The 27348-nt window shown below is 36.3% G+C and overlaps 1 protein-coding gene across 3 annotated transcripts in view; it reads left to right on the top strand.

Annotated features, from left to right (window-relative positions):
* GAS2 (growth arrest specific 2) overlaps window positions 1-27348 on the top strand; it is a 129171-nt gene that overhangs the window by 44808 nt on the left and 57015 nt on the right. For all 3 annotated transcript variants that reach the window (XM_087433976.1, XM_014783601.2, XM_087433977.1), the window contains 3 exons: window positions 3665-3806; window positions 15214-15277; window positions 24350-24491. In XM_087433976.1, coding sequence (XP_087290102.1) covers window positions 3665-3806; window positions 15214-15277; window positions 24350-24491 — 348 coding nt within the window. The remainder of the gene's footprint in view (window positions 1-3664; window positions 3807-15213; window positions 15278-24349; window positions 24492-27348) is intronic.

Genomic DNA, 27348 nt, shown 5'->3' with positions numbered 1-27348 from the left:
TGAAAGTTGATTTTATTCAATATATCAGTTAGTTTTTATTTTATTTACTGATATTAAAGAAGAGATTCAGGGGCCGACCGGTGCGGAGGCCCAGAGTTCGCCAGTTCGGATCCCGGGCGCGCACCCACGCACTGCTTGGCAAGCCATGCTGTGGCGGCGTCCCATATAAAGTGGAGGAAGATGGGCATGGATGTTAGCCCAGGGCCAGTCTTCCTCAGCAGAAAAAGAGGATGATTGGCAGATGTTAGCACAGAGCTGGTCTCCTCACACACACACAAAAAAGAAGAGATTCAGAGGTGGCTTTTTCCCCCAGGATTTTCATGAGAACCTAGAGAAATTAAATTTAAAAATCACGGAACTGGAAGAGAGATAATTGCTAAGGGTTTCGCCTTTTCTAAATATTTTTGTGCAAAATATGTCAAAAATATTTTTAAGTTCCAAAGGTATTGAGTGCTGGTGAAAGCAGACTTCACCTCTAAAACTCTTAGTTATAAATGGCACAACAACTCTGGGAAGACTCTTGAGCCTTTGATTTTTGGTTGGTGTGCAACTGGGAAAAATATTGGATCCTATAATCTATGTACTACTGCTCTCAGCCAATGAGCAGAGAGCCTTACTTCTGGTTATACGTGATGGACTTTGTAGGCACTGGGTGTGAGGTTCATTAGTCATTTGGACTAATGAGGATGAGTTTTTAAAACTTTACCAAATAAAATATTTCATCTGGATGAATACTGGAAGCTTCCGTTCACATGGCTACAGTTTCCCAGTCTTCAGCTGGCATGGAAGCACTGACTCCAACAGCTCCAGAACAGAAACAAATACCCCATAAATCACTTAAATGCCAAGTTGTTGGCTCAGTGTTACACTGAATTCCTCTGCATTGGGAATTCCCAAGTTATGAAGTATCAACAGCCAGCTATCATTTTATTTGTCCTAAAATAACTTTCGTAGCTTTCAATATGAATGAATTTTAAATAAATACATTCTGGTATATGATATGTAGGTGACTTTGTAAGGACCACAAGCTTGTAGGGGGAAAAATACTATTTTCATTTATGTGCTCAGTGCTTGTCCTTGTAAGTTCTTAAAGAGGAGACTGAATGATTTTTGAGGGCTTGTCGCTTGTGGGTATTCTCTCAAAATGTGTCCCTTGGTGGATTAAGTGTCAAATCAATCTCTAGCTTCTCCAGTGCAATATGAATATTGGATTCCTTGTTGCCACATAAACCGTGCACCTCACATCCTTTAGCATGCCGTTAGCTACGTCAAATATTTTCTAGTTCCTAGGCTATAGTTCCTGTACGCAAACTCATTCATTGGTTTGATGCGGTTTTGCAAGTTTTTTCTGCTACACAGGGCTAGAAGTGGCAGATCTTAGAATGGCTCAGTGTTTGAATCTTTTTATGTTCTTTTCTTAAAGAACCATATTCACACCATAAAAAAGCTTTATAGACTCACCTCTTGGAGATTTTTTGTCCCAGCAAATCCTCTTTTTTAATATTTTGGCTGACATAATTTACTCATTGTGATTATCTGAAAATATTGATAAAATGACAAAGTCCCTCAAGATCCTACTACTTATTTTGGAATTATGTAAAATAAGAAGTAAATGATTATGCATCAGTCACCTTCCTCAAAGGTAATTACTATTAATTGGATGCATGTTCTTCTTGAATTTTTTCTAAATTAACATTGTATAAATAAATATTCATATTTATAGGCAATATAATTTTATATATGTCCATTTATATTGTGTGTGTATATATATACACATACACACACCAGTATATGTATATGCACACATCATAAAATGAAATTGTGGTGTATATATATATGTTTGCAAATTATTTGCTCCTGCTTAACAGTATATACCAAACATCTTTATGGTTCAGTGCATACACATTTATCTTATTCTTTTTAAATGATTGCATAGAGTTCCATTGTATTTGTATACTATATATTATTCCGCCAGCCCTCTCTTGACATATTCTTATTTCTATTTTTTTTCTGTTCCATCACTGTTGCAACATATATAGTTGTACGTATATTTTAACTACTAATGCTATTATATCTGTAGGATATATTCTTAGAAGTGAGTTGCTGGATTTAAGGATATATGTATTTTAGTTTTAATAAATACTGACTAATTGACGTTCATGAATATTTTATAAAGGAGACACTATACTATGCTATTTCTGATTGTTTTTACAATTCATATAGGAAAGCATTTCTTTGAAGAACATTGCTTACCAAATTGGTTAAGGGGGTATTGCTATATAGGGAACTCTGTATATGATTTATATATCTATAGTGCCTAAAGTATATATCTATATAAGTATTTGTGGATTCATGCAAAAATTGTGATTATGTCTATCCTACATCAAATTCAGTCAGCAACAAAGAGATGGATCTTTGCGATTGGACAGACACAGCCTTTAAGTGATGTAGCAGCTGGATGTTTTACTTTCGTGGCCATAAAATTCTTGGACATGAAGAAATCTAGTAACAGTTTGATATTAGCAGGACTTCACCAATCCACTAAGGCCACCATTTCATTGTTTATAAACATCTGTGTAAATAAACTCAATAATCGACGACATTTTGTTTGTATTCGCGGGTTCACAGTGAATAGAGGAAACATCCTATCTATGAATGAAATCACAAAGTTCTTCTCTCTTGATCCTTTTGCTCTCTCAGGCAAAGCTCTGTGTAGCCCACATCATCCAAATACTCAGCGCAGTCTTTCGCATCACATAGAATCATATTCTATGACTTCATGGAATGCCATGGAGACTGGTTATATTCTATTAAAGGAAAAACACACACAACTCTTTATAACACTCAGTATGGTGCCAAGGGAGATTTCCTGCCTAAAATTTATGAGAGACTGTTCGTAGAAAAGTCTGTCCCGGTTCACACCCTCCCTTATCTTATGCATTGTCTTATCCCAGAGAAGAAATGCTGCACAATGTAAATAATAAATTCAGATGGCAGAAGTCTGACAGGAATTATTTTTATATTATATAATATAACAATACCCTGTGTTTAAAATGAAATAGTCTGGAAGGAAGACAGTAGAATATTGTTAAAAGATTTTTAATATTTCTCCTTTCTTGGTATTAGTAAGAGAGACTTGTGATGTTAGATAATTCTGCTGCTCTCTTTTGACTTTCTGATTCTTGTGTAATTTTTATGGTATGTGTATGTATACACACACACTGTAACACACATAAGAATGCAAGTATGTGTGTTATATATATTGTATATATTCATATATTATATTTGTGTTTCATTCTTTCACAAATGAAAAATAAGTTTTTAACTACTTTGTGAGAAATACTAATAGAATGCTTAGATGAAAGAGAAGGCCAAAAAAATAATAGAAGAGAAAGAGAACAGGCAATCTGAACCAAGGAAGGGACTTAGGTATATTTACTACTAGGTACTAAAAAGGGGAGGATACATTTACAGGCACAGAGTTTCATAGTCCCTTAATGCCAGGTAAGTTTCATTTGCATTTCGCTTCCTTTTCTATAGTTCTTCACAAACCTATTTATTGACATGAGGTCATTCCAAAGTGTTTTGTTCATAACATAAATGTGTAATGTGTCACTGTGATGACTTTGCCAGATATTCCACCAGAGAGCGATTTGTTTTTCAGAATCTGCCCTTGAAGAAGATTCCATGCAAAGCCAGCGCACCCTCAGGATCCTTTTTCGCCCGAGACAACACAGCAAATTTCTTATCCTGGTGCCGAGATTTAGGGGTAGATGAAACATGTCTGTTTGAGTCGGAAGGTTTGGGTATGTATTTTCTTCAGAATTTTAGCTGATAAAGTATTCAAGTTATTTTGTCTTTGTCCGTATGACTTTCAGAACTAACTTTTGTGTGTGATGTCATTTCACAGATTAACTTTAAAAAATTTATAGTTGGAAAAACAATTTGCAGATTTGTCATAAACTTGTCTTTGAAGGTCGAAAGATGCATGTCCTCTTGCGATTGGTCACCTTATGCATGAGAGAATAGGAACATAAGGAGCACAATTCTTTCCAAGCTAAAAACAAGCTTCTACAGTGCAAAATAGGGCCATAGGGTTCAATTTTACCACCTGGCTCCAGCCTGGACTGGAGAGGTGGCTATATGTGCTCCAGCCAGCCATCAAGAGCACTATTGTCTTTTCACCTCTACAAAAATATGAAAGCACCATCTCCCATAAATTTATCTTTGTTGAAACTGAAGTTTGTTTATCTATGTATTTATCTATTTTTTAGTGAGTTCAAAATCAGGCAAGCAAGCAGAAGATTGGGGTAATTGCAAATGATAAAATAGAAGATAGATACCTTAGTGCCTAGGCCTACCCAGATAATTGTAGTTTTCTGTCTTATTTTATTTTATGATCAAATTTTGGCAAATCCACTTCCAGACCATAGAACGAGCTTTTGTATTTCCTTGAGAAAAAGCATACATGTTCAGTGTTTTGACATACTTGATACCCTACCATTAAATGTTCAAATCTCCTATATAGGCGCCACTCCAGTACAGCTCTAATGTGAAGAATGTTGGAATTACAGTCCCATTCTAGTGAAATAGAACTAAGTAAAAAAGGAGACATCTTTGGTGAGAGAGAGGAGAAGCTTTTGTTCTTTAGCCTGAGGCTTTAAAAAAATCAATTCACAATACCAGATAATATCAAATATTAACATTAAAGTAAGCTGAGCATCCTTCAGAGAGAACAAGTATACAAATTGCCTTCCAAACAGTCAGAATACCCTCTGCCCCAGGCCTCAGAAAGCAATATTCCCCTGCCGCACATAGGAAATTGATGGTAACAGCTAAAATCTTACTCATCTTATATGCTTAAGGAAATTTGTATTTGTTCCAAGAGGAGGAGTTGATGTGATATGGGAAAAGATTGTCATCAAATTTCTGAGAATTCTCTCAGCAGAGAAGAGAATTACATGAATTTAGAGTAGGAGAACATTTTATACCGGAAGGAAAAATAAACCAGAATAATTGCACGGTAGCATACGATATACGATAGTGTGCTCCTTGCATGCTGATTATGTAAATGGGCTTTGAGTGTTCTTACCATATTCTCACATCAAAGTAAAACAAGCTTGATAGCAGATGTGTGTGTCGTATATAACTCTTTTTTAGTCCAGTGGTAATTTTATAGATAGATTTTAACTTGCAGGTTTATAGGAAACTAGGTGAGTGGAGGATTATAGGAAGGGAGTGTGAAGGAATTATTTGCGGAAGATCTAGTGAATGTCCGCTCTTCTTGTGTGGACAGATGACATCATGGTTTATGATTCTGGATTGCCCCTGCATTGCTGAAGACCTGTAACGTGGGGAAACTGCTTTATAGTTTGTTAATTTGTTCATTGTACAGGTCTTCATTAAAGAAGTCTTTTTTCAGTGACTACTCTAGGCCAAGTGGATTACTAGAAGCTAAATGTAAATATGATCTTGTCTCCATTTTCTCACTGTCCATGAGTTCTTTTGTTGGTTGAACTAAAAAACTTTTGGTTGGAATCCGAGAAGCTTGGATGGCTTTTTAAAACCCCACTCAGGCAATAAGGAATGCATTTTGTCTTGAAACAATAAAGCCTAAAGCAACTTATATAATATTGGTGCTGGTGTATAAATACATACTCTTATGTAGCATATAGTTATGTCAAGAAGTATTTTGAGATGGCCTAGTTCTTCACCTTCTCTGAAAAAAGCTGACTTTGTAAAAGGAAAGTCCAGAATAATTTATATATAATAACTCGAGTATTTTGTTAAAATATCTTTGATTTTAACTGTCTTCTATTTTATGACTAGCTTATACCTTGCAATTAAAATGTATTTATATATCCAAGAAAATTTAATAAGACCAAGTTTTCAAGGCTATAGAAATTTTAAAATATTATTTAATCCTCTCGGTATCAAACTAAATTAAATAGTTAGGTTTTCTAGTTTGCTGCTCAGTGGAAAGATAAATTTGAAATTTCTGCTGCTCAGAATAGGAGGTGAGGTGATGTATAATAGGCCCTGTGGAGATGGAAGAAGGAGCCAATATTATAGCATTGACTTGAGGATTATTCAGAGAAAGGAAACAGCTGTGCCCATAGATGTTCATGCTAATCAAGAGGAAGGACAATGAGAAATTCCATTTCCCCAAGTGGAGCCCTTTCTCCTTGGCTTTTTCTTATTATTCCCTGTGGGTGGGGAAGTGATGGGGCCCCTGATAGCCGTGGACTCTGTACTTGCAGAATTGACTTTCTCACAACAATCGCACTGTGTACTCTGCTTGATGTCTTTCCACACTTCACTTTTGAAAGGGAATTTAGGGCAAGGGTTTTTTCTTTTTTTCGCTACCTCAAGATTCCATTTCAGTAGCACACAAGATGAAGAGCATCCTTTGTGTCCCAGTGTTGTGAAGAGCAAATAAAATGAAAAGATGCCTTGATGAAGGGGAAAAATCTGTCTGAATGAATGATAAAGTAGATCACTGTACCAAGTGTGTATCAAGAGGCTTCTGTCTTTAGCAGTTCAAAGGTCTCTGCCTGCATAAAGCATTCTTATCTTCGCGGCAACTGATCTGCTGCCCTCTGTCGCAGTGGTTTTTTGTACAATTATTTGCGAGAGGATCTGGATTCACAACTCATTCAATCTGTTCTCTTTCCACAACAGCTAAAGACAAGAAATCTCCGTGGGTGGGGAAGGTATGCTAGGGATGAACTGCAGAGTATGGACAGCAGGTTATTCCTGATGCTTCTCTCATGCTTCTTGTCTTGTTGATTCTTGGCAGATAACTTCCTGTGCCGTATGATGCAATCACATGCAGGGTATAACCTGCAGTTTATCTTCTATAACATTCTTGAGAGATGTTTTTCCTTTGTGAAATGCCAGTTCTTATATCCTAAGTTCACTAATATCCTGAGTAGTTTTATAAATGAGCCAATAGAAAAATGGAGAAATGTCATGAACAGCCTATTTATAAAAGACTTAAAGAATCCAGTAAAGACATAAAAATGTTAGCTTAGTAATAGGGTAAATGCAAATAAAAACTATGAAAAATTAGCAAAGATTAAGAAAATTGTGTATTTAGTGTTGAGTATGTAAGAAAATAGGACCTCCTATACATTGCTGGAGAAAATTGGAAATTGGTATGCCTTGGAGGGCAATTTGATGTTATGTATCAAAGACCTCAGAAGTGTTCATATCCTTTTATCAAGTTGTCCTACTTCTAAAAGTTTATTTGAAGGAAATACATAGAGATAGGCACTAGAATGTCCATTGAAACATTTTTTATAAGAGTAAAAAAATGGAAATGAACTGAATCTATGACATTTGGTGGTAGCTTAAACAAACTACAGTCATCCATAGAAAGCAACCAAAAATAATATTTATAATAGTTTTGAGACTATTTAAGGATATGGGAAAATTATGATTACTATGAACATGAGGTCAAGCATTTATATCTAGTAAATAACAAAATATATTCAGAATTTGAAAGTAAGATAAATAGTAACTGGGTTGCTAAGTGATAGCATTTTCTTGTTCAATTATCTGTGAACAAACTTTAGACAGTAAACAGGTCTGGCATGTACCCTGAAACATGAATAATTAACTTTAGTTATATTAAGATACAATTTGAACCAATTTGCATAGAGAATTATTTACTGACGTAAAATTTTATACATCAGTGTAGTGTGAAGGCAGTTTCGTGTCGTTGAGGTTAACCTGACATGTCAAGTGACTGTAGAGTTGTATCCTGCTGTAGGCACAGATGACCTAGGTCTTTGTGTGCTCTGCAGAGCATCCTTGCACCTTACAGGCCTACACATGATGCTCGCCGGCAGCCCCCACTGTTCAAACATGCTAACATGTCAGTTAGGGACTGGAGGAGATTTTCTTGTTCATATCTAATTTATTAAGACTAATAATTGGTTTCACTGGATTCCTTAAAAATATGTAGGATTGTGCTTTAGGTTAAAAAGATGAACATGAATGTTTTCTTGAGTTTAAAAGTATGTAGTTTATCATTCTAAAAACAAAATATTTCCCCAATAATTATTTTAAAAGAAATAAACTTTTAATTGTGGAGTAAAGAAAAAAATGTTTAGAAGGCTCTAGGTATGAAAGCATTTCTGTTTTCAGTGTGACAGAGATGTAAAAGTTATGAGACTGTATTAGTCAATATTCTTCCTAACAGTAAATATAATAATTTTTCAAAGGTTAAATACTTTAATAACCACTTTTCTAAAATAATGCTGAATATTTTGTTATGAATTATTTTTATTATTTAAATTAAGACCAGAAATCTATGATTTATTCTCAATCTCAAAAAATTTTAAGTTATGAGTCCTAAAATGTATGCTCTTATAGGAATTTTTTCTAAGATATTTTAAGTAAGAAACTGTTTCCTTCAGTTAATGATATTCGTGTGTGGTGGATTTATTATTTGTAATTTACTTTAGCACATGAATTTAGAAGTTGTCAAGTTAGTTTAATTTTTTTCCCAAAGCCTTGTTTATTTTGCTTTGTTTATATGCATTCTGGTGACCTGGGAGATGGGGAAAAAAAGGATGGGGGGAAATACTTTAAAAATGCATAATTTTTCCTTGCTGTAATTGTGTCAATATCATTATGTTATTGGATGATTATAGGATTTGGAGGCCAATGACTATTCTTCATCTATTTCTCTGGGAAAGAATCTACTCAGCAAGAAAAGGGTTTGCTAACTGCTGTGCTAGCATGCAAATGTGTGTGATTTGTTGTTTTTTTTTTTTTTTTTTCTGTGTTCGTGTGTGCTGTGTGACACTGTCTTCTTTTGATGCATGACACTGATGAGCAGTTTGACAAATCCTTTGTTCTGCTGAACACTGGTCAAGCACTGACCTACCTGCAGTGTTGGCTTGATGTTGCTGCACAAAACTGTAAAGGATTATGTGTGGATTTTCAAACATGAACATTTTCCATTTTATACCTGTTGCATCAGAAAAAGAATCTGTGCCTGCCTTCCAGTGTTTGGTAAATCATTCGTTGTTGTTGTCTATATTGAGGACTATAAGAGTATTTCTGTAGAAAAAAGTTACATTACTTTTATTAGTATGAATGTAGAACAATTTCAGGACACCCAGTCAGCCTTGGGTTATTTATATTCACTTTCTTCCTTTCCCAAGAACAATTTATTTTAGACTTTGGATTTTTTCACACCTGTTCTTATTAGCATCTCAATTCACTTTTTACTTTTGAACTCAAACTCTTTCCAAATTTAGCCATTTGTCCTATGCCCGAGAAAATATAAGAGAGAACGGTATGGAGTCTGATTGAGAGAACTAAGGATCTCTCTGGGATGACAGGTGTATCATGGACTTGAGGGAGTCAGGGTTGAATTAGGAAAGTGGACAGCTTTCTAGCTTTCCCAGAATCAAATTTTCACTCTACAGTATTCAATAATAATAGCTACATGCTCAATAATGGTGGGTAAGCAGTGCACATGTGCTATCATATCCACTCTCCCAGCAACCATCACTTTATAAATGAGAAGGCCGAGACCTAGAGAATTAAATAACTTGTCCAATGTTACTCAGCTTCTCAATGGCCCAGCTAGGACTTGAATTCAGCTTCATTTACCTCCAAAGATAATGCCTCCGTGTTACAGGAAGTTATGCTTTATTTGAGTTAATTCGAGAAATTCATATGATTATTTCAAGTAAAAGGAAAAAAATATATAAATATAAACCAAATTAGAAAAGACTCTTGCCTCTTATTGCTGTTCTGAGTGATTGTGACTTCATCCATTAATTTCACATAAGGTCTGGGTGCTGGAGAAAGAAAGGGCCCTACCTGTTCCAGGACATTTCTCAACTTAGTGTCAAAGGCAATAAACTACATTTTATTCTACACATCTTCATTACTGATGGGATTATGAATGAATTCTCCTTGTTTATATGATTATATGGATGTTATATCCCATTTTAAATGTGAATAGTGATTCTGAGAAATTTGAATACACACACACTCAGCATTAATGAGTTTGTGAGATTCTTCTGTTTGCCTTTTCCCCTCTTTTGCCTTTTCCCCTCTTTTGCCTCCCTCAGATCAGTTTTAAGGCACCTAAATTGCTGTGCTATTCCTAATTGCCTCCTACCTTTAACTCAAAGATTTCTGCCTGGGTCTTCCTGGGAGTGATGTGACATAGGGAGCGGTTTGTGGCTATCTCTTCACTCTCTTGGGAGGCATCTTTGGTACCTTTTCAATCCTGGCAGAAGAGAAATGCCCATAATACCCATTAAAGGCTAATCCAGTGTGTGGGTTATTTTCCCTCCATTCATCATCACCATCATGACTATTATCCTAAACACTTGTAGAGCATATTTCATAGATCAAAACACATTTGAATATTTTTAACAAAACAGATGTAGGAATTGTAACTGATGCTTACTATAATAATCATAGCATTGATTAATTCAGTGCTTCTCAACTTTAATGTGCATACTCATCACCTGGAGGGCTTGTTTAAATATAGATTCTGATGAGTAAGTCTGGGGTGCGACCCAATAATTTGCGTTTCTATCAAGCTCCCAGCTGATGCCAATGCTGCTGGTCTGTGGACCACACTTAAGTCGCAGCGGAGTAACATCTGTCAAGTGCTTACTGTTTACCAAGTGCTTGTAACCATAAAACCACGTCCTAAGGAAGAACAAGTAGGAGGCAAGACACCTGTTTGAGAGATGAAGATATTATGCAGCCTGGACTAGAACCCAACCCTCCTCACTTGTAGTTTACTGTATCTTCTACTGTACTACTCTTTCGGAGTATTAGAACCTTTTCTCTACTCTGGGAAAGTGGGCCGCTATTAATTTATGATATTTTCATAATTCAACAGAATTCAGCCAAAAATATAATTTTTTTTGAATTTTATTCCTAAATATAAATCTAAAAACCAGTTTCCTTCAAAACAGACATGAATATTGTAGCCTCTAATGTACAGAAACCAAATAGCACAATTTTTCATGCTTTCATTTCTTTGCCCATCTGTTAAAACTTAATATATTTAGCTAAACTATACATTCATGGTCTAATGCATTTTATCCTTGTGGATTCTGTGACATTGAAACTCTACTCCTTGCTTTAGCAGAAAGCCTCATTTTCTATTCCTGGAGCTAGCAGCATTCCATTTGACATTTGATGCCCATGAGATTTTTATAGAATCTAGGTTATAAGATTGACTCTCTTGCCACATATTGTTGAATAGGGATCTGTGTTACATTTCCCAGAGGTGTTCTGCATTATACTTTTCTTTGAAATGGTTTTGATTATTTAAAAAGAAGCCTCCAATGGTAAAACCTTTTGCATAATAATCACCATTGACTAGAGAACTTATTTGTCTTAAAGATAATTTGTTCAGAGGAAAGAAAGCAATAGCGATCCCCTCTTCTACTCCTATCTCAAAGTGAAAGACCGTACTAATGGTACAACGATAGAGTGAAAAAAAATGTTTCCTACTGTAAACTTCAGCATAAGTGGAAGTTTCCTTATTTTTTTGAAAAGATAAACCAGTAATGTGTTTAAAATGAGTAGTACATATGACTCAATATGAAGGCTTTAGTTCAAACACAATGTACTAAAAGTTGTCTTTCTAACCGTCCTGACAAAGACATGCATTCAGTTATTTGTTCTTCTAAAATATACAAAACATAATCAACTTAGATAATTTATTGAAAATGGACTCATCTAAATCACTTTTTCCTCAGTGACAGAGGAAAATTAATGGTAAGATGTTTGGTATTTCACAAAATGATGTGTTCTAATGTAATTGTTAGTTAAGCTCTATACTTAGCACAAACTCAGAGTAGCTATAGGATACCTGCTCGGTATCTGTCTATAGATGCTGGCCAAATAGCCCTGCTTAACCTGAAATTTGATTAAATTTAGAATTAACTATCTCTGATACAGTATACATGATAAAGTATTCAAAATGCACTCATTATAATAGGACCACTTTAAATTATACGTATCTACCAATAGTAATGTGTTTTAATTCCGAAGTTTCTTCCACTGCTTAGGATAGTGACTGACACATGAGAGGTGCACAAAAAAATGCTTATAGGAGAAAAAAATCAGTGAATTAATGTTGACTAAGCCAAACGAAGATAATCTTTAAGAAAACAATTTATAACAACAAAAATAAAAATAATAATAAAAAGAATTAACCTTGGGCAAGTCTTTCCTATGTGCTAAGCACTGTGCTAAGAATAACAATAAATATTACTTTGTTTAATCTTCACAAAAATATTGCAAGATACGCAATAGTGTTTTCCCTCGGAAAACTGAGATTTTATAGAATAACCTCTCCTGATAGCACAACTAGTGAAGGTTAGCGCTCACACTCACACCCAGATCTTCGTGTCCTGAACCCCACGGCCACTGTACTCTTTGCATCTGTTGACTTTGGTTTAGAACTTGCTTGAGTGCAAAAACCAAAGAAAGTCACCTCTTTGGTACAATATAGACGTTCCTTAAAGACTCTTGACTTTAATTTTATAGCAATAAGGTAAGAGTGTTTGCTTTTACAATTAAATAAACATTTACATAATTTAAATTCTTGCCTTTTCTAAAGATACTAGATAAGATTTGAGTCTTTATTCAGTTTGTTCATTGTCACGACCACTTATCATCACCACATAATTGTCATCATCCTCAATGTTTTGAGGTGTAATACTTACTGAGTAATTACTGTGTTCTGGGCAGTGTGCTAAGTTATACACTCTACAGATTTATCTCATTCACTGCCTACTAGTCGTCAAACGTTGAATTTTTTTTATGGGCCAGGCATGATATGCCCGATGTTAAAAAAGCCATTAACATGTGAGACAATATTATAGGTGTGTTTTGAAGCAATATTATTGCTTTATAAAAGATAATATTTCCAAGAAAACTGGAAAGTAAAACATTATCTTTCTATTAGAATTTTCCTAAGAAATGATGCTGAGGAAGAGGTTTATTTGTCTTAAATTTTATAGGCTGGTTCTGTTAAGGGTATAAAATGGAGAATCACACAGTTACTTTTCAGTTTGCCAAACTGATTTTCTAATGAATCCACAGTAGATTTGACATTTGAGTTTTGCATACAAAAGCTGTTTAAAATTTATAGCTCTGTTGAGGAAGCAAAGAAAAACACAATAGCAATGCATCCTATATCACGTTGTCTTTGTTATATTACCCACATTGTTGTTTTCTTCAGGATGAATGTTATTTTCCATAAAATGTGTCTATTTACTTCCAATGCTTATATAGTCCTCAAAATACATACAATAAGTAAGTTAAGGAATCATTATACTTGGGCCAGGTATTTTTACAGTTGGTTATCGACTGCACATTGACAGAGTTTGGTCAGTTCACTAATAGTTTTCATATTTTAACACTGCTTCCATTAGGAAATCATGAGATTGATTCCAAGCCTTCTGGAGCTTTCCCCACTTGTTTCACACGGCTTTCACTGAGATGAGGGTGTTAGCAGGGCCTTAAAAATCTTCCCCTCCTCAGCTTTTATGTATTCCTTTTTCCCACTCAGAACTCCTTTTTGCTATTTTGTACCATGGACAAAATTTTTTTAAAAAATCCCAGTCAGAAGAAATTGATTATCTAGACAAGAAGATTGATTTTCATTTGTTTGCTTCTGTGTCATGATGTTTGCTATTGTTCTTTGTTTGAAATGATGTGATTTTACGGTCCATACATTATATTGTATCAAGTTGATTTAATATATCAAAAGTTGTGAAGATTGTATCACTCTATCCAGAGTCAATTAGTTGTGCATTTGAAACTGGAGCTAGTAGATATCTTTATTTTAAGCTCTCTTTAATTAGAAGTAATTTTAGGCTTCCCTAATTAGGGTTTTGTGACAATTCGCTAAGGGTCAACTGAAACTAAAATTTACATTACCAAGAATGGAATTATTCTGTAATTCAGATTTCCCAAAATCAATTATATTTTAATGAGCATTGCTGATGAGATTAGAATTTATTTTAAAAGTTTTAAAGGTGACGTTTTATAACAAGATAATAACTTTGTATCTGTTTAAAGCCAAGTGAAATCATATACTTTTACAATCCAAGTAAATGTATCTTTCCACTCACCTCACCCAACAAATTCCATTCTGGTGTTGGTGGACCAAATATTGCCACTACCATAATCTATGGAGAGAAGGAATTGATATTTAAGTTAAAGGAATAGAATGATGCTAGGAAATTGAATGATTATAAAATTCTATGTTTAAAAATTAAAGCAATATTGCTATTTTTGTTAAAGTTTATCAATAAGCTAGTATTTTCTTTTATCAGGATTTTGTGTCTATGTAAAGACTATTCACAATGCAATATTTTTTTCCAATATGTGTTGTCTTTATTAGGTGTGTATATATGTATAATAACATTTTAAAAATTCTCTTGTTTAAAAAAGAGAGCAGTGTAAGTAGTCCATACTCCTCTGGTAGGCTCAACAAATGCAAGTATGGTAAAGCAAATTTATTAAGTAATCAGATTATATTAGAATAGAAATATCAGTGCAAAGAATAATCTTCTAATTTGCTCATTTTATGGGCAGAGCTGGCCAATGGTATATATTGGTACATATATACAAAATCTAGTCAGTTGAAAGTTTCTTTCTAACATATATTTAGCCAGATTTGATTAGGAAAGGACATCAGGTTTCAGTCTCACTTGACATTACTGTCTGGAGGGTAACAAAGGGCTGTGGTGTGTAATCTTTATCCTTGTTCATTGCATTATTTCTGCTGAAATCAGTGGCTAAGATAGACTCAGGATTTTAAAAAGACCAGTCTTTGCTCCACAGCCTTCTGTGTGCTGTGTGTTTTTAAATATCTATCAACTATGTATATCATAATTACAGCTACATATGTTTTCAATATTGACTTACTAATATTAACTAATTAAAGAAAAAATTTTCAGGGTGAGATTTCCTGAGACTCATGGCTTTTAGGAGGGAGGTTGCGCAAAGAGTTTTGAAAGCTGCCTTAAGAATTTAGTGGAGCTAAGTGTACTGTGGGAGAGGGTGGTTTCTGTGAACGTCAGCGTGAAGACTGATTCACTTACTGGGAGCATGAGGGATGAGGGGTCATTGGCGAGCCTGTCCCCCGAGCTGCTCTACAATCCCTTCCATTGTAAAGGTGTCCACCCCTGTCTTGTCTTTCAGTCCTCCACAAGCAACCCAGAGAAGTGTGTCTCTGTTTGCTAGAGCTTGGCCGGATTGCAGCCAGGTAGGTCCGACGACTGCCACTGTGTCAAGACGTCGAGCATCTCAGCATCCGAGCAATTGAGAATCTTGTTGGCTTTTCATTGCTGGTGTTCAACCTGGGTGTTGAGAAGCTTCTTCTTCAAATATGATCAGTACGAACATCTCAAGAGCAGTTGTTCAAACTAAAAGCATGCCACCAATACTCTTAACATCATGATCTTGTTGTCAAAGCCACTGTGTCGAAGCATTTGCTAAATGTCCTTTAATCGAATACACTTTCCCTCCAACCCTTTCTTGGCGGGTGGGGGAGGATCTTGTACCTGAAGTTGTGTGTCACAATTACTCTTTCCTTAGTGGAAAGTCTATTCCCATTACTGTTTCTCTTTCCCAACTCCTTCACCCTTTCTCTCCCTGTTTACTTTTTAATAATTTTCAGCCTCCTCTTTTTTTCCTTTTTCCTCTTTTTTTCCCCCTCAACATCACATGCCTCAGCTCTTTTAGTTTCTACTTCTGAGTAGGGGGATAGTTTTTAAATTATTCTCTCTATTTTGATTAGAGAAAGATGTAGGATATTATCCTTCATATGTATAGACATCTTTGAAATATTTTTTCTTCTAGAAAAAAAACCGAGAAGTAATTGTAGAAACCATAATCATAGCTAAAGAAGCAGAGGGAGGGACTTGATTAGCTCAGCGAACTGGCTTTGGGTTCACGTCTTCTCCTTTGTCATCTTGCAAACCACCAAACAGGGCTTCTGACAGTTTTATGAAGCCCAAAGAATTAGAAATGAAGATATAAATGTTCGAAGAAGTCTTGATACAAAAGAAAAAAAAATTATAATTAATTAGAAGATGTTTTCTCATCCAGATCTGATTATACTTTAGGGTCAAGATCAGATGAACCAATAAGATAAAGAGAAAGCTAGCTCTGGGCGTAAATTCTCAAAGGGAAATTTATAAAGAAACTCAAAGAAAAGAAAATACAAGATACGCACATCAGCAAGTTACAGTGATGAGCAGAAAGCTTGCTCCCAATGAGGAGACTTTTTTTTGATCCGATGGAAAATTAACCTGTAATCAGAAGAAGTAACCCCAAGTTCTTTAAAACACCATAGTCAATATAATCTTAAAAAAATTGTGCATCAGGTGCGAATTTTACTATACCACAATAATTGGGTGCAAGAAAGATTGCTTAAATTAAAAAAAATTTCAAATTAAATATGACTGGGGCTCCACTCAACAAGGAGTGAAAAAATCAATCTGAGACATTGGGAGTCTTCCCTCCTCTCTTGCACGGTTCCCAGCTACTGTGTGCAGGCCTCCGGAGAGGGACCCCTAGTCTTCAGCCCACTCAGGTCTCCATTGTGCAGGCATAGTGCAAGCTTATAGCGTCTGGCTGTTTCTTAGGACTCCATTCCCCTTCAGTGCTGTCACTTTGTTGGGTTCTGTGAGGGAGCAAGCCAAAGGTACCTGTTGCTTCTAGGACTCTGCTAAGCCACTCTTCCGCCAGTTTGGGGCTTCTGGCCTGCAGGACAAAAGCCTTGAGTCAAGGGAATACCAAGGACTCAGCAGACATCCCTTAGGAAAGGGGAAGTTAAAAATACAGTGGGGAGGAACACACAAAGGAAAATCTCAGTTAATGAACTGTGCCACTGAAACACTGGAGTAAAAGAAACAGGATGGTCTTGAGTTTCTACCTAATAGAGCGTTTGGCAGAAAACTTTTTGTTTAGTGTTTGTTTTAATCATATGGTTAGAGTAATCTAAAAAGGCCAGATTCCATTTTGTTGCTTTAATAATCTAAATATATGAATCAAATAAGTATCATGATTCTGAAAGTTGTGTGATAGAGGCAAAGAGAAAGAGTTGCACTATCTATAGAATTAGCTGGGAGTTGTCATTTTCCTCTTGCTTAGTTTATATTATTTGTCTCTTTTCTGGATTTATTTTATTTTTTGTAATTATATTTTTTATTACCTGAAGACTCTGATTAGGAATCCTGCTAAACTAAACATTTTAACTATGACCAAGTAATCAAAGGAGAGGACATGCTACCCAATGACAGAATCCCTTTAGAGATCACTTTTCCTCCAGTTCTGAGCCTGCCATATGCCCCTCACCATAGTATAGAAAACAAATTAAAATCTTGGTTAACGAAAGGGACTCATAATCACCCGGTCGATTTCAAGGTGAAGCATCATATGAAGAGTTCTGCATTTTGGTTTGGTTTTTCCCCAAATATTTAAAAATTGAGATTCTAGGTTACTCTATTTCTTTTTTTAAAAAAACCACTTTATTGAGGCATGATGGCCATACAAAAAGCTGTATATATTTGACATATACAACTTGATGAGTTTGGAGATAAGTATACATCTGTGAAACCATCATCACTATCTATGCTATAAACATATCCATCACCTCCAAAAGTTTCCTCCTACTCTATTATTGTTATTATTATTTATGATAAGAATGGGTTGCTCCTTTTTTTTTTCTTTTTTTGTGGGGCAGATTAGCCCTGAGCTAACATCCGTTGCCAATCTTCCTCTTTTTGCTGAGAAAGATTAGCCCTGGGCTAATATCCGTGCCCATCTTCGTCTACTTTATATGGGATGCCACCGCAGCATGGCTTGACCAGTGGTGCTTCGGTCTGTGCCAGGGATCCAAACCTGTGAACCCCGGGGCCGCTGCAGCAGAGTGCGTGAACTTAACTGCTATGCCACCAGTCCAGCCCAGGGGTTGTTCCATTTTTGACCACACTTATGACCATCCAAGCTGATGAAAGCAGTGATTATTCACTTTACAAAAAAAATTACTAATTTCATAAAAGAGTTATCTAAGGACTAAGATAACCCTTACATTACAATACTCAATTTGTAAATTTTGCTTTTTATTTTCTTTACCTCCTTGAGTGGTTTGAAGAATTGCACACTTACACTGAAAAAGAATATGCTCAGAGATTCTTCAGGGTGCTGCTTTTGTTATTGTGTGCAGCATAAGGTTAAACAGTTGAATACCCATTGGATAGATTGAACATTTAAGGATAAATGTCCATTGAAGTTTCTCTTGGTATATATTTGAAGATTTTTTATTTGGTGGAAGTTCAATTGTGCTTTACAAACAGCAATCCCATCAACCCAAGTCGCACTACCTTAGCCGTATGTTGAAGCATATTAGTTAAAGGAAAAAAGGGAATTCATTCCCCCAATCTAATTTTACTCCTAAATTTTTCTTTAGATATATTAAACATATTCAGATCCTTACTTGGTGCTTCCTCCCTGCCCCCAATCCTCCATGGAGGATTATGTAAATTATTAAGTCAGCTTTAGCCCCCCAAAACTAGAAGTGATTTTGGGAGAGCTCTCAAGGATCACATTAATTTGCACACACGAGAGATGAGTTTTGACCATAACAGTATAATGTGTCCCCAGTACAATCTTGGGAGTTTTGTGGGGTTTTTCTTTTTTTATATCACTGATAGATGATGTTTTTTTATATTTGATTCTAAACATTTACTTCTCAAAATTACATAAATGTCATCTTAAAAGCATCAACATCACTTTGGAAACGATTCACAAAATGTTTCTGATTCTCTGCCATGTTCTCCTGTCTGGGAGCCCTTGCTGCAGCTCCTCTGAGAGCTGTGGGCTTTTCTGAGTTCTGAGACGGGAGAACGAGACCACTCATTTTTGTTCTTGTGGTTTTTTTTATTTTCAACTAAATAGAGCTATCACTGCTGGAGAGGGAAATCCCTCTGTTAGTATTTCAGGAGCCATGTCAGTTTCTGAAGGTAAAATATGCCCGTTTGCCTTCTGAGAGGTAAAATACTCAGCAAAAGCAGATCCGTAAAACCTCAAAGATCTTGTTAATGACAGGGCATTGATAGTATTGCTGAAAAAAAGGTACTCTGAAGTCAACCTTTTTACAAACTGCAGAATTAAGATTAGCTTTATGGTAAAAGTAAAAAACCTTTGATATTTTGGTTTGGGGCCATAATCAGTAATCAACATCATAGTGGGGCTTTTTTGTATTTTTATTTTTGAGTACTTACTTGATTTTGAACAAAATTTGTGACCATTCAAAAGAAATATACCTTGTGAATATTTTCATTAATCTCCTATTCAATGACCTAATGAAAATGTTACTTAAAAGAAAAGTATTCTTGGGGCCGCCCGGTGGCACAAGTGCGCGTGCTCCGCTTTGGTTGCCGCTGGTTCGCAGGTTCGGATCGCGGCACACATGGATGCAGCACTTGTCAGGCCATGCTGTGGCGGCGTCCCATATAAAGTGGAGGAAGATGGGCACAGATGTTAGCTCAGGGCCAATCTTCCTCAGTAAAAAAAAAAAAAAAAAAAAAAAACAGGAGGATTGGCATCAGATGTTAGCTCAGGGCTGCTCTTCCTCGCCAAAAAAAAAAAAGTATTCTTATATGAGGCTTATTAAGTAACTCATCCTATTTAAAGCACTTGACTCTGACTGCTAAGAATATCACGTTTTCACATGGGTGAAATTTCTTTCCAGATCTAAATCTATCTTTAAGTTACTTTAAAACAGAATAAAAATGGGGCAAAAACTATCTTGCAAGAATCTATAAACTATCTGTTACATACCTTAGAAAGGGAGCGTTTCTAAAACTTGTCCCTCTAACTCTAGTAAGATAGGCCCCAGATGTCTTTTGTTTGAAAACTATAATCTACTAAATAGTTTGAGTAAATTTTATAGTTCAGGGCTCAGTTTGGGGACTCAATTATTTCATCTAGACCAATCTCAAAAGTTGTGTCACGTGTCAGGAAAATGAGAAGTCCATTCCTAGAATCTCATTGTAAAGTCATTAACCACAAGATCCTTTCTCTAGCACTTTGCTTTTTTTTTTTAATGAGACAAAAAAAACCCCAAACCTTCCCTTTCAATGCCCACCTTCCTTTCCTATCACTGGGGTGGACAGATGTGAGGGTTTGGTTTGAGGGGATTCCACCCTCTTACTCTCTTTACTTTGACCCTTATTCAGTTTGAAAGCAGCAGTTTCCTCCTTTCCCCCAAAGCTCTAAAATCTTGCAGTAGTTGGAAAGGAGTAGAAAACAGTATAAATTTGTGAAAACCTCATAGACAAAATAGAACTGTGAAGTGGTATAGCGTTAATCATGGAAACCAGAATGAAGCGGCCTTTTGGAGAGCAGAAAAAAGGCTGATTTGATGACTAAGTTGGCTTGCAGGTGCAGGCTCCCCACACAGGGGAATGCCATGATTTACAGCCTGTTGACATCTCCAGACAGACAGGAAGCCCATGAATCGTATTTAAGTGTGCATTTCGGGACTGGCTGACTGGACCTTAGGCAGCTTGAAGTATTCAAAAGCCAATGTAAGCAGAGATTTGGGGCTTAGTGTTGATTTTCTGTGTTCAGTGGCATAGGTAATTTTCAGCATTCCCAGTTAAAGAAAAATCTCCAAGGCAAGGTTTCCCATGCATGACTTTTTTACCAACTTCATTCAAATTACTCTACTTTGTATCGCTCAGGGAGTGGAGCCTGTTGTTACTCTAATAACATATTTCTTATTATTTCACTTTGTAAAAAAAAGAAAAGAAGAAATTATGCAACCCGTTCCCGAAAGGTGGCAGGAATCCATCTATAATTACAAATGAAGTCATATTTTCCAACTGACCCAATTTATACTTTCAAATATGATGTTTTTACTTATGATTGACTTTTAATTGGCTGTGAATTCTAGTGTGTTAAATTCCTCTAGCTTCACTGCCCAGTTTCTGTTATTCTCTGAAGAACATAACAAAATTTTATACCTTGATTGTACTAGGAATTCAAAGACGTCTATAGAGATCGAAAAGGGTTGCCTGCTGCCGTTCCTCAAACGAGTTAGTAGCAGGGCTGAATGGATAGCTTGTTCTGCTGTTACTCTAGCACGGAGATCTTTCTACTCTTCCAGAGTTCTGGGAAAATCAATTTAAAGAAAGCCATAGTAAATTCTTTTGTAAAGAATCAAAACATATAGTAATAATATAAACAACAGTAATCATACTACCTTACATCTTAATTTTGAAGCTGTTACATTATTTCATTTGACGGTATAATATATTAAAAAATAAAAGTGTTGGCAAAAGTATGTTAGTGCTGCAGTTTCCTAGCTGTGCTACCTATGACACATTGATTATCAGCAGCAGCCCTAGAGGTTGTGCTTGTCTCAGGCACTGTGCTAGGCACCTTATGGATACTGTTTTAATTTCTTTTAACAATATTAAAATACAGGAATTAGAATTTCCATTTTACATTGAAATAAAACTGAGGCTCAGAAATAAAGTCTGTCAAGATGCCCAAATGTGCCAGAGGCACAGAAGATGTTCAATGGCAGTTGCTTCTCACACAGTCTTCCTCCTCCCTCCCTCCACGGCTGCGTCAGACCTCCAGGGCAGGTCATTTTCATCTCTACACTCCTGATAGAAAACAGACTCCTAGAAGTTAAGTGATTTGCTAAGTTTAAAAAGTAGGTTAATGGCACAGTTAGCTCAAGTCTACCTCAGGGAAGAATGAACACAGATCTCCATGTGAGTATTGTTGGTACTTGTCAACGGTCATGAAACACTGGGTTGAATTCAGTGTTATTAATGAGTCCTAGAAAGTAAAAAAATATAATTTAGTTTGGACAGGGTTTAAAGTCTTCTAGAAGAACATTTTTTTTTTTTTGGGTAAAGCATTTACATACATTTAATATTGACATATTTTATTAAAGTAATATTTTAAAGATCCAAACAATGAAACCAAATTCATATATGGAACCTGAACCATTGTTATATGAGAATACAGGAATTATTTTTTCATTCAACCAGTAGCTATTAAGTACCTACTGTGTGCCAGGATTGATACTAACTGCTGGGATGCTGTGAATCTGACAGTTCTCTCTACTGTTAGAGAATTTGCAGTCTAGCTCATGTTTCCACTAATGTCCCATTAACTGGTCAATATGTATAAAAGGTGAGAAATATGACAAATGGTCCCTAGGTCTTTTAGCTAATGATTTGTGTGACTAAAATTACTCTGTTAACTAGAAGCAGTTCTCAAAACAGCAATTGTTCAGTTGAGATGTGCCAGCTTAAACTGTCTTGTTTTCCAGCTCTCAAAGGGTACCTGACACGTAGCACCCATCCTTACTCTCTGAATTCTGAAAAAATTAGAAAATGAAATAAAAGAGTGGCTGATGGAACATCAAATATCACCTTTATTACTGATAAGGTCTAAGCTGACAGACATGCTAAGTGTCTTTAACTGAACTCTAGAATTAGGCCAATCAACTACCTAATCATGAGCAAAGATGAGTCAGGGTGGGGGTCCTAGGGAGGCCTCTGTGGGCAGTTTCTTCCCTAGAAGGAGAAGGGTGAACTGAGTCAAGGACGCTCCGTTTTTCTTAGATTTAACAATTTGATAAATCCCTTCATCGCGTTGGAGAAGAGTGAGTAATGAAAGAGAGAGGCCAGGAATTAAACTAATAGAGCATCCTCCACAAGAACAAAACCTCAAGAGTGGGAACATCGCTGCCGCCATTGGTAGAAGTGTGTACTGAACACACGTGTGATGATGTCAGTTAAAATAACAAGCCACTAGAACAGGACAATAATCGAAGCTTTTACATTTAATGATGTTTTAATATACTGTTCACTGTAGGTACTAGAGATATTGTCAACATACTTATTCTCTCTATATAGATTATTTACTTTGTGGATTATCCATAACTTATTTTTAATTTCAAGTGATTTTTTTTCTCCTTTCTAACGCGTGATCACCTGATTAAAACGTCAGAGAAAAATAGCCTTGGCCCTGAAGTCATAAAACCTGGATTTGCATTTTTGTCCTGTTCCTAAGCTAGTTCTATACCTTCTCTGGATCTGCAGTCTTTTCGTTTCTTTTTCTTTCTTTTTTTTTTTTTTGGTGAGGAAGATTGGCCCTGAGCTAACATTTGTGCCAATCCTCCTCCGTTATGTAAGTGGGACCCCACCACAATATGGCTTGAGAAGCGGTATGTAGGTCGATGCCCAGGATCTGAACCCATGAACCTTGGGCCGCTAAAGCGGAGTGCGAGAACTTAACCACTATGCCATCGGGCAGGCTCCTAGATTTGTATTCTTAATTGTATAAAAATGCAAGGGTATGTCTCAATCCCAAAGGTCCTTCCCAACTCTCAAATTCTGGAATTATCTTTGGCCTCCTCCACTTAGGTCAATTGATACCCATCTAGGAAACCAAACCAATTGTAAATTTAGCCTCCTTCTCCTTCATTTAGCCTTCTCCTTCATCTTCTCCTGTAAATTTAGCTTTCTCCTTCATCAAAAAAATATGATCATGGGAGGTAAGAATGCTGATAACTACATCTCTTTCTTTGAACTTCTAGGGCATTTATAATTTACAGCACACAATTTTTAAGCTATTGTTATTCTAAATTATTTCTCTGCTTCCTCTCTTTCCAAATAACACCATACATGCTTTCATCATGCTGTTCTTACGAGCATAACCTGTAATATACTGTATAAGCCATACTACATTGTTCTGGCCCCTAGGAAGTATACAATTAACAGTGAACTTTCTCTCTGTTAAATCATTTAAGGATGTTTGTTTTGGAAGATTGCTGTTTTCAAGCTTGACTCTGACTCTTTGATTTTATTTCCATCTTTAACAAGCTTGTGTTCGAAATAAGAGTTCAATTACAGCACCAACATCGTTAAAGCTAGTAAAATCTGAAAGCTGAAGATGAAATTTTACATATTAATTCATGTTATTGACTCATTAATGTATTTCATGGTGTATTTTTATTGTTAGTATGTTATTATGTGTTCATATATGTGCATATATATATCTAAATGTGTGTATGTCTATGTATGTGTGCCTCTCTCTCTATCTATATGTATCTGAATCAGCTATATGTGTTTTCCCTGCTTAAAAGGATGTCAGTTTGAGAACTTACCAATTTAATGCCAGAAAAAGTTAATGTTACTTTAAAAAGTCAGTAATTTGGTCCTAAGGTGTTCACAATCAAACGTAGCATATGGTAAGTGTATCATAAGTTATGCACGTGTATTGATCTGGTGTCTTTTACAAGGTATGGTGTGGAGCCTCCTGGTTTGATAAAGTTGGAAAAAGAGATTGAACAAGAAGAAACACTTTCTGCCCCTTCTCCTTCACCTTCTCCTTCATCAAAATCTTCTGGAAAAAAAAGTACGGGCAACTTACTGGATGATGCAGTAAGTAAAACTGGTCTGACTTCTTACCAGCATTTAGTCTTTTTTGAATTTCAAAACTCATTCTGTACAATCTCTTATCAGTCTGACCTTTACCTATTTCAATTTCCTTGCAATTCATTTAAAAGTCCTATGAAAATGTTTGTAGTCCTACAGTTCATTTTGAGATTCAAAACTGAGCCAGTCATTTAAAATAGAGTGTCACTTAATTCTGCTGAGTAGCATCTAAAATTATAGGATAATGAATCAACTTCCTGAACATTGTCTTTGGAAACACTTAAGCCTTGTTGTTATGGGTTCGTGGTTCCTCATTTCACAGATAAGCAGCCTGGGGCATGAAGTCTTGAGGACTGTTACAGAGGGGAAGCAAGCCTACCACAGAGAAGAGAACTGCCCTTTGCCTCCATCACTGTTTTTCAAGTGTTCTTGTTATCTGTGAGGCAGGCTTCTTGTTGAGGAAACTGAACCTTAGAAGTTGAGTCACCTGCTGAGGGGAGGAGAGGAGCTTAGATTCCAACCTAGTTTTGTCTGACTCTCTGGGGTCCCCAACCCTCTACTTAGCAGAGTCCTTGAGACACAGTCTCGGGCAGATTAAGTAATATTTTCGTTATGCCCTCATAATCACAGAAAACAATTTCTGGGTGTAACAGCAAATAGGATGAATTAAAACTCTCTGGCTACCTCTGTTGTCTGTCAAGTAGTTCTTGGTTATAAGTAGCATGTTTGATTGTGTATATGCATTCACTTTCCTGCACGTATTTTTTTTTCTCCCTGAGGAAGGTTCTCCCTGAGCTAACATCTGTGCCAATCTTCCTCTATTTTGTATGTGGGTCACTGCCACAGCATGGCCACTGGTGAGTGGTGTAGGTCTGTCAAACCCAGGGTGCTGAAGTGGAAAGGGCCGAACTTAACCACTAGGCCGTGGGGCCAGCCCCCTGCACATATATTTTGAGTGTAAATGTAAAAAATGCTCATGCATTTTATAGAAAATGATAACCTCAGGGACATTAGACTGAAGTATGTCTCACATACACGGGGAGATCCTTAGAAAGCAAAACCAACCATAATGCCAGCTCTGTGAAACAGACAACACTGAAAATGACAGCCGGCCGCTACCTGAGAGGGTCCTTTTCTCTGGTCTGTGCTGAAGAGAGCTGGGAAAATGGCCAATTAACATTATAGAATGCAGAAAGAGAGATCCTCCTATCTTTTCCTTTCCTCCATATGACAGTATAACCTATATTGCTTAGATGAGCAGCAATGTAACAATTTCTCTGACAGATTGAGAATTCCCATTTCCGCTAAGGACAGCAAACTTCAACTTAGCCCGTTGAGGTATCTTAGCCAATAACAGTTTAATTTAGTTTTCTTTGTTCAGTCCACCCAGGAATTAAAGAATAGGCAGGGCATTTTAATATAATGCCACCGAAAAGGATTTTGTAATCACAGGACTGTTTTTAAGGATCAGTCACGTGCCTTGCTTGTCATAGTATTTTATTTTTATTTTGTAAGGAAATTTGAATAACATATCGTATTAGTAGTAGATAATGATGCATTTTTTATATATTGATGAGAACAGTGTTTGTTCTCTCTGAATTATATTTTTTGGTTCAACTTAATTGAAGATGTCCCTTTAGTCTTTCTCTCATAACTATGTTTCTCTGGGGCCGCTATGCTTGATATCAGACCATTTCCTCTCAGCTGTCACCTCCATTCACTTTCTTTAACTCTTTATAGTCAGCGTTATGTCCAACATTGCCCTTAACCTCCTAATGGATGAATTACTGAAGCAAATGAATTTTTTTAGTCCTCAAATTATGAGACCTTTCCGGCATTTGACCAGTCTGTTCTTGAAATTCCTCTCCATGAACATTATTGCTACCAGAACGATCAACCTAATTGCAACTCAGATTTGATTAAAATTATATGGGGGTTACCAATAACACCAAGGGTAAAGCTCAAACTCACTGAAATGTCGCATGAGCCCTCCGTGTTGGGGCCCAGTTCATCTTTCCCAGCCTTTTGCCTCTGGACTCCTTTTTGCATTGGGATGTATCCATCGTACACATGCCTGCTAACCTCAAGTTCCTAAGGACGTTTTACACCCTGTGTTTTTTTCTCACTTGCTTTTCTCCCCATACTTCTGCCTACTCATCTTTTAAATCTACTTTTAAACACCTTGTCATCTTTAAAATTCAGGTTGTATGGCCTTCTATGTAAAGCTTTTCTTGGCATCTCTCATCCCAGATAAAATCAACAAATTCATCTTTGTACCCCAAGAATTTTTATATATTTAATGAAGTATTTACGTTACTGGGCATCAATCCCCATCCTTCTCTGGGTGCAGTCCTTGTTTGCAAAGACGAGGACTGTATTTTATTAATCTGTATTCAGTGCCACACTTGTTGGATAAATGATCAATGTAATTAAAGTTTTAAAAAGCTTCTACTTTTTTATATTTATCTGGAATGGCCTTGTGCTCTGGAAATACATGCACTTTTCAACTCTGCTGTCGCTTTGCAGAGGGAGGGGATGTTGCCACTTGAAGCCGTTTACATGAACCTGGGAGAAGTAGCCAGAATGGTTCCCTTTCTTCACCAGTCTGTGTCATGTGTGGCCACCCCTCATCCTTGAGAAGGGGAGAAAATGACAGGAGGGAGAAGGGGGCAAAACAACTATGAAAGGAATTTTGGAAAAGTTTTACCCATACTCCAGCTCAGAATGGGATAGATACTCCCTTTAAAATGGCAGGACTGAGACTCTGTGGTTGTTCTCCTCTCTCCGAGTTCTGTTCTCTCAACTGGAAACAATGAAGGGGTTTTCTGAAAAGCTTAAATCCCCTTTAAAGTTTACCAAACAG

This window comes from Ceratotherium simum, chromosome 7 (genome assembly GCF_057802395.1).
Source record: "Ceratotherium simum simum isolate JZ-2026a chromosome 7, ASM5780239v1, whole genome shotgun sequence".
NCBI lineage: Eukaryota > Metazoa > Chordata > Mammalia > Perissodactyla > Rhinocerotidae > Ceratotherium > Ceratotherium simum.
Note: the sequence above shows the minus strand (reverse complement) of the source record. Positions and strands in the feature narration are given on the sequence as shown.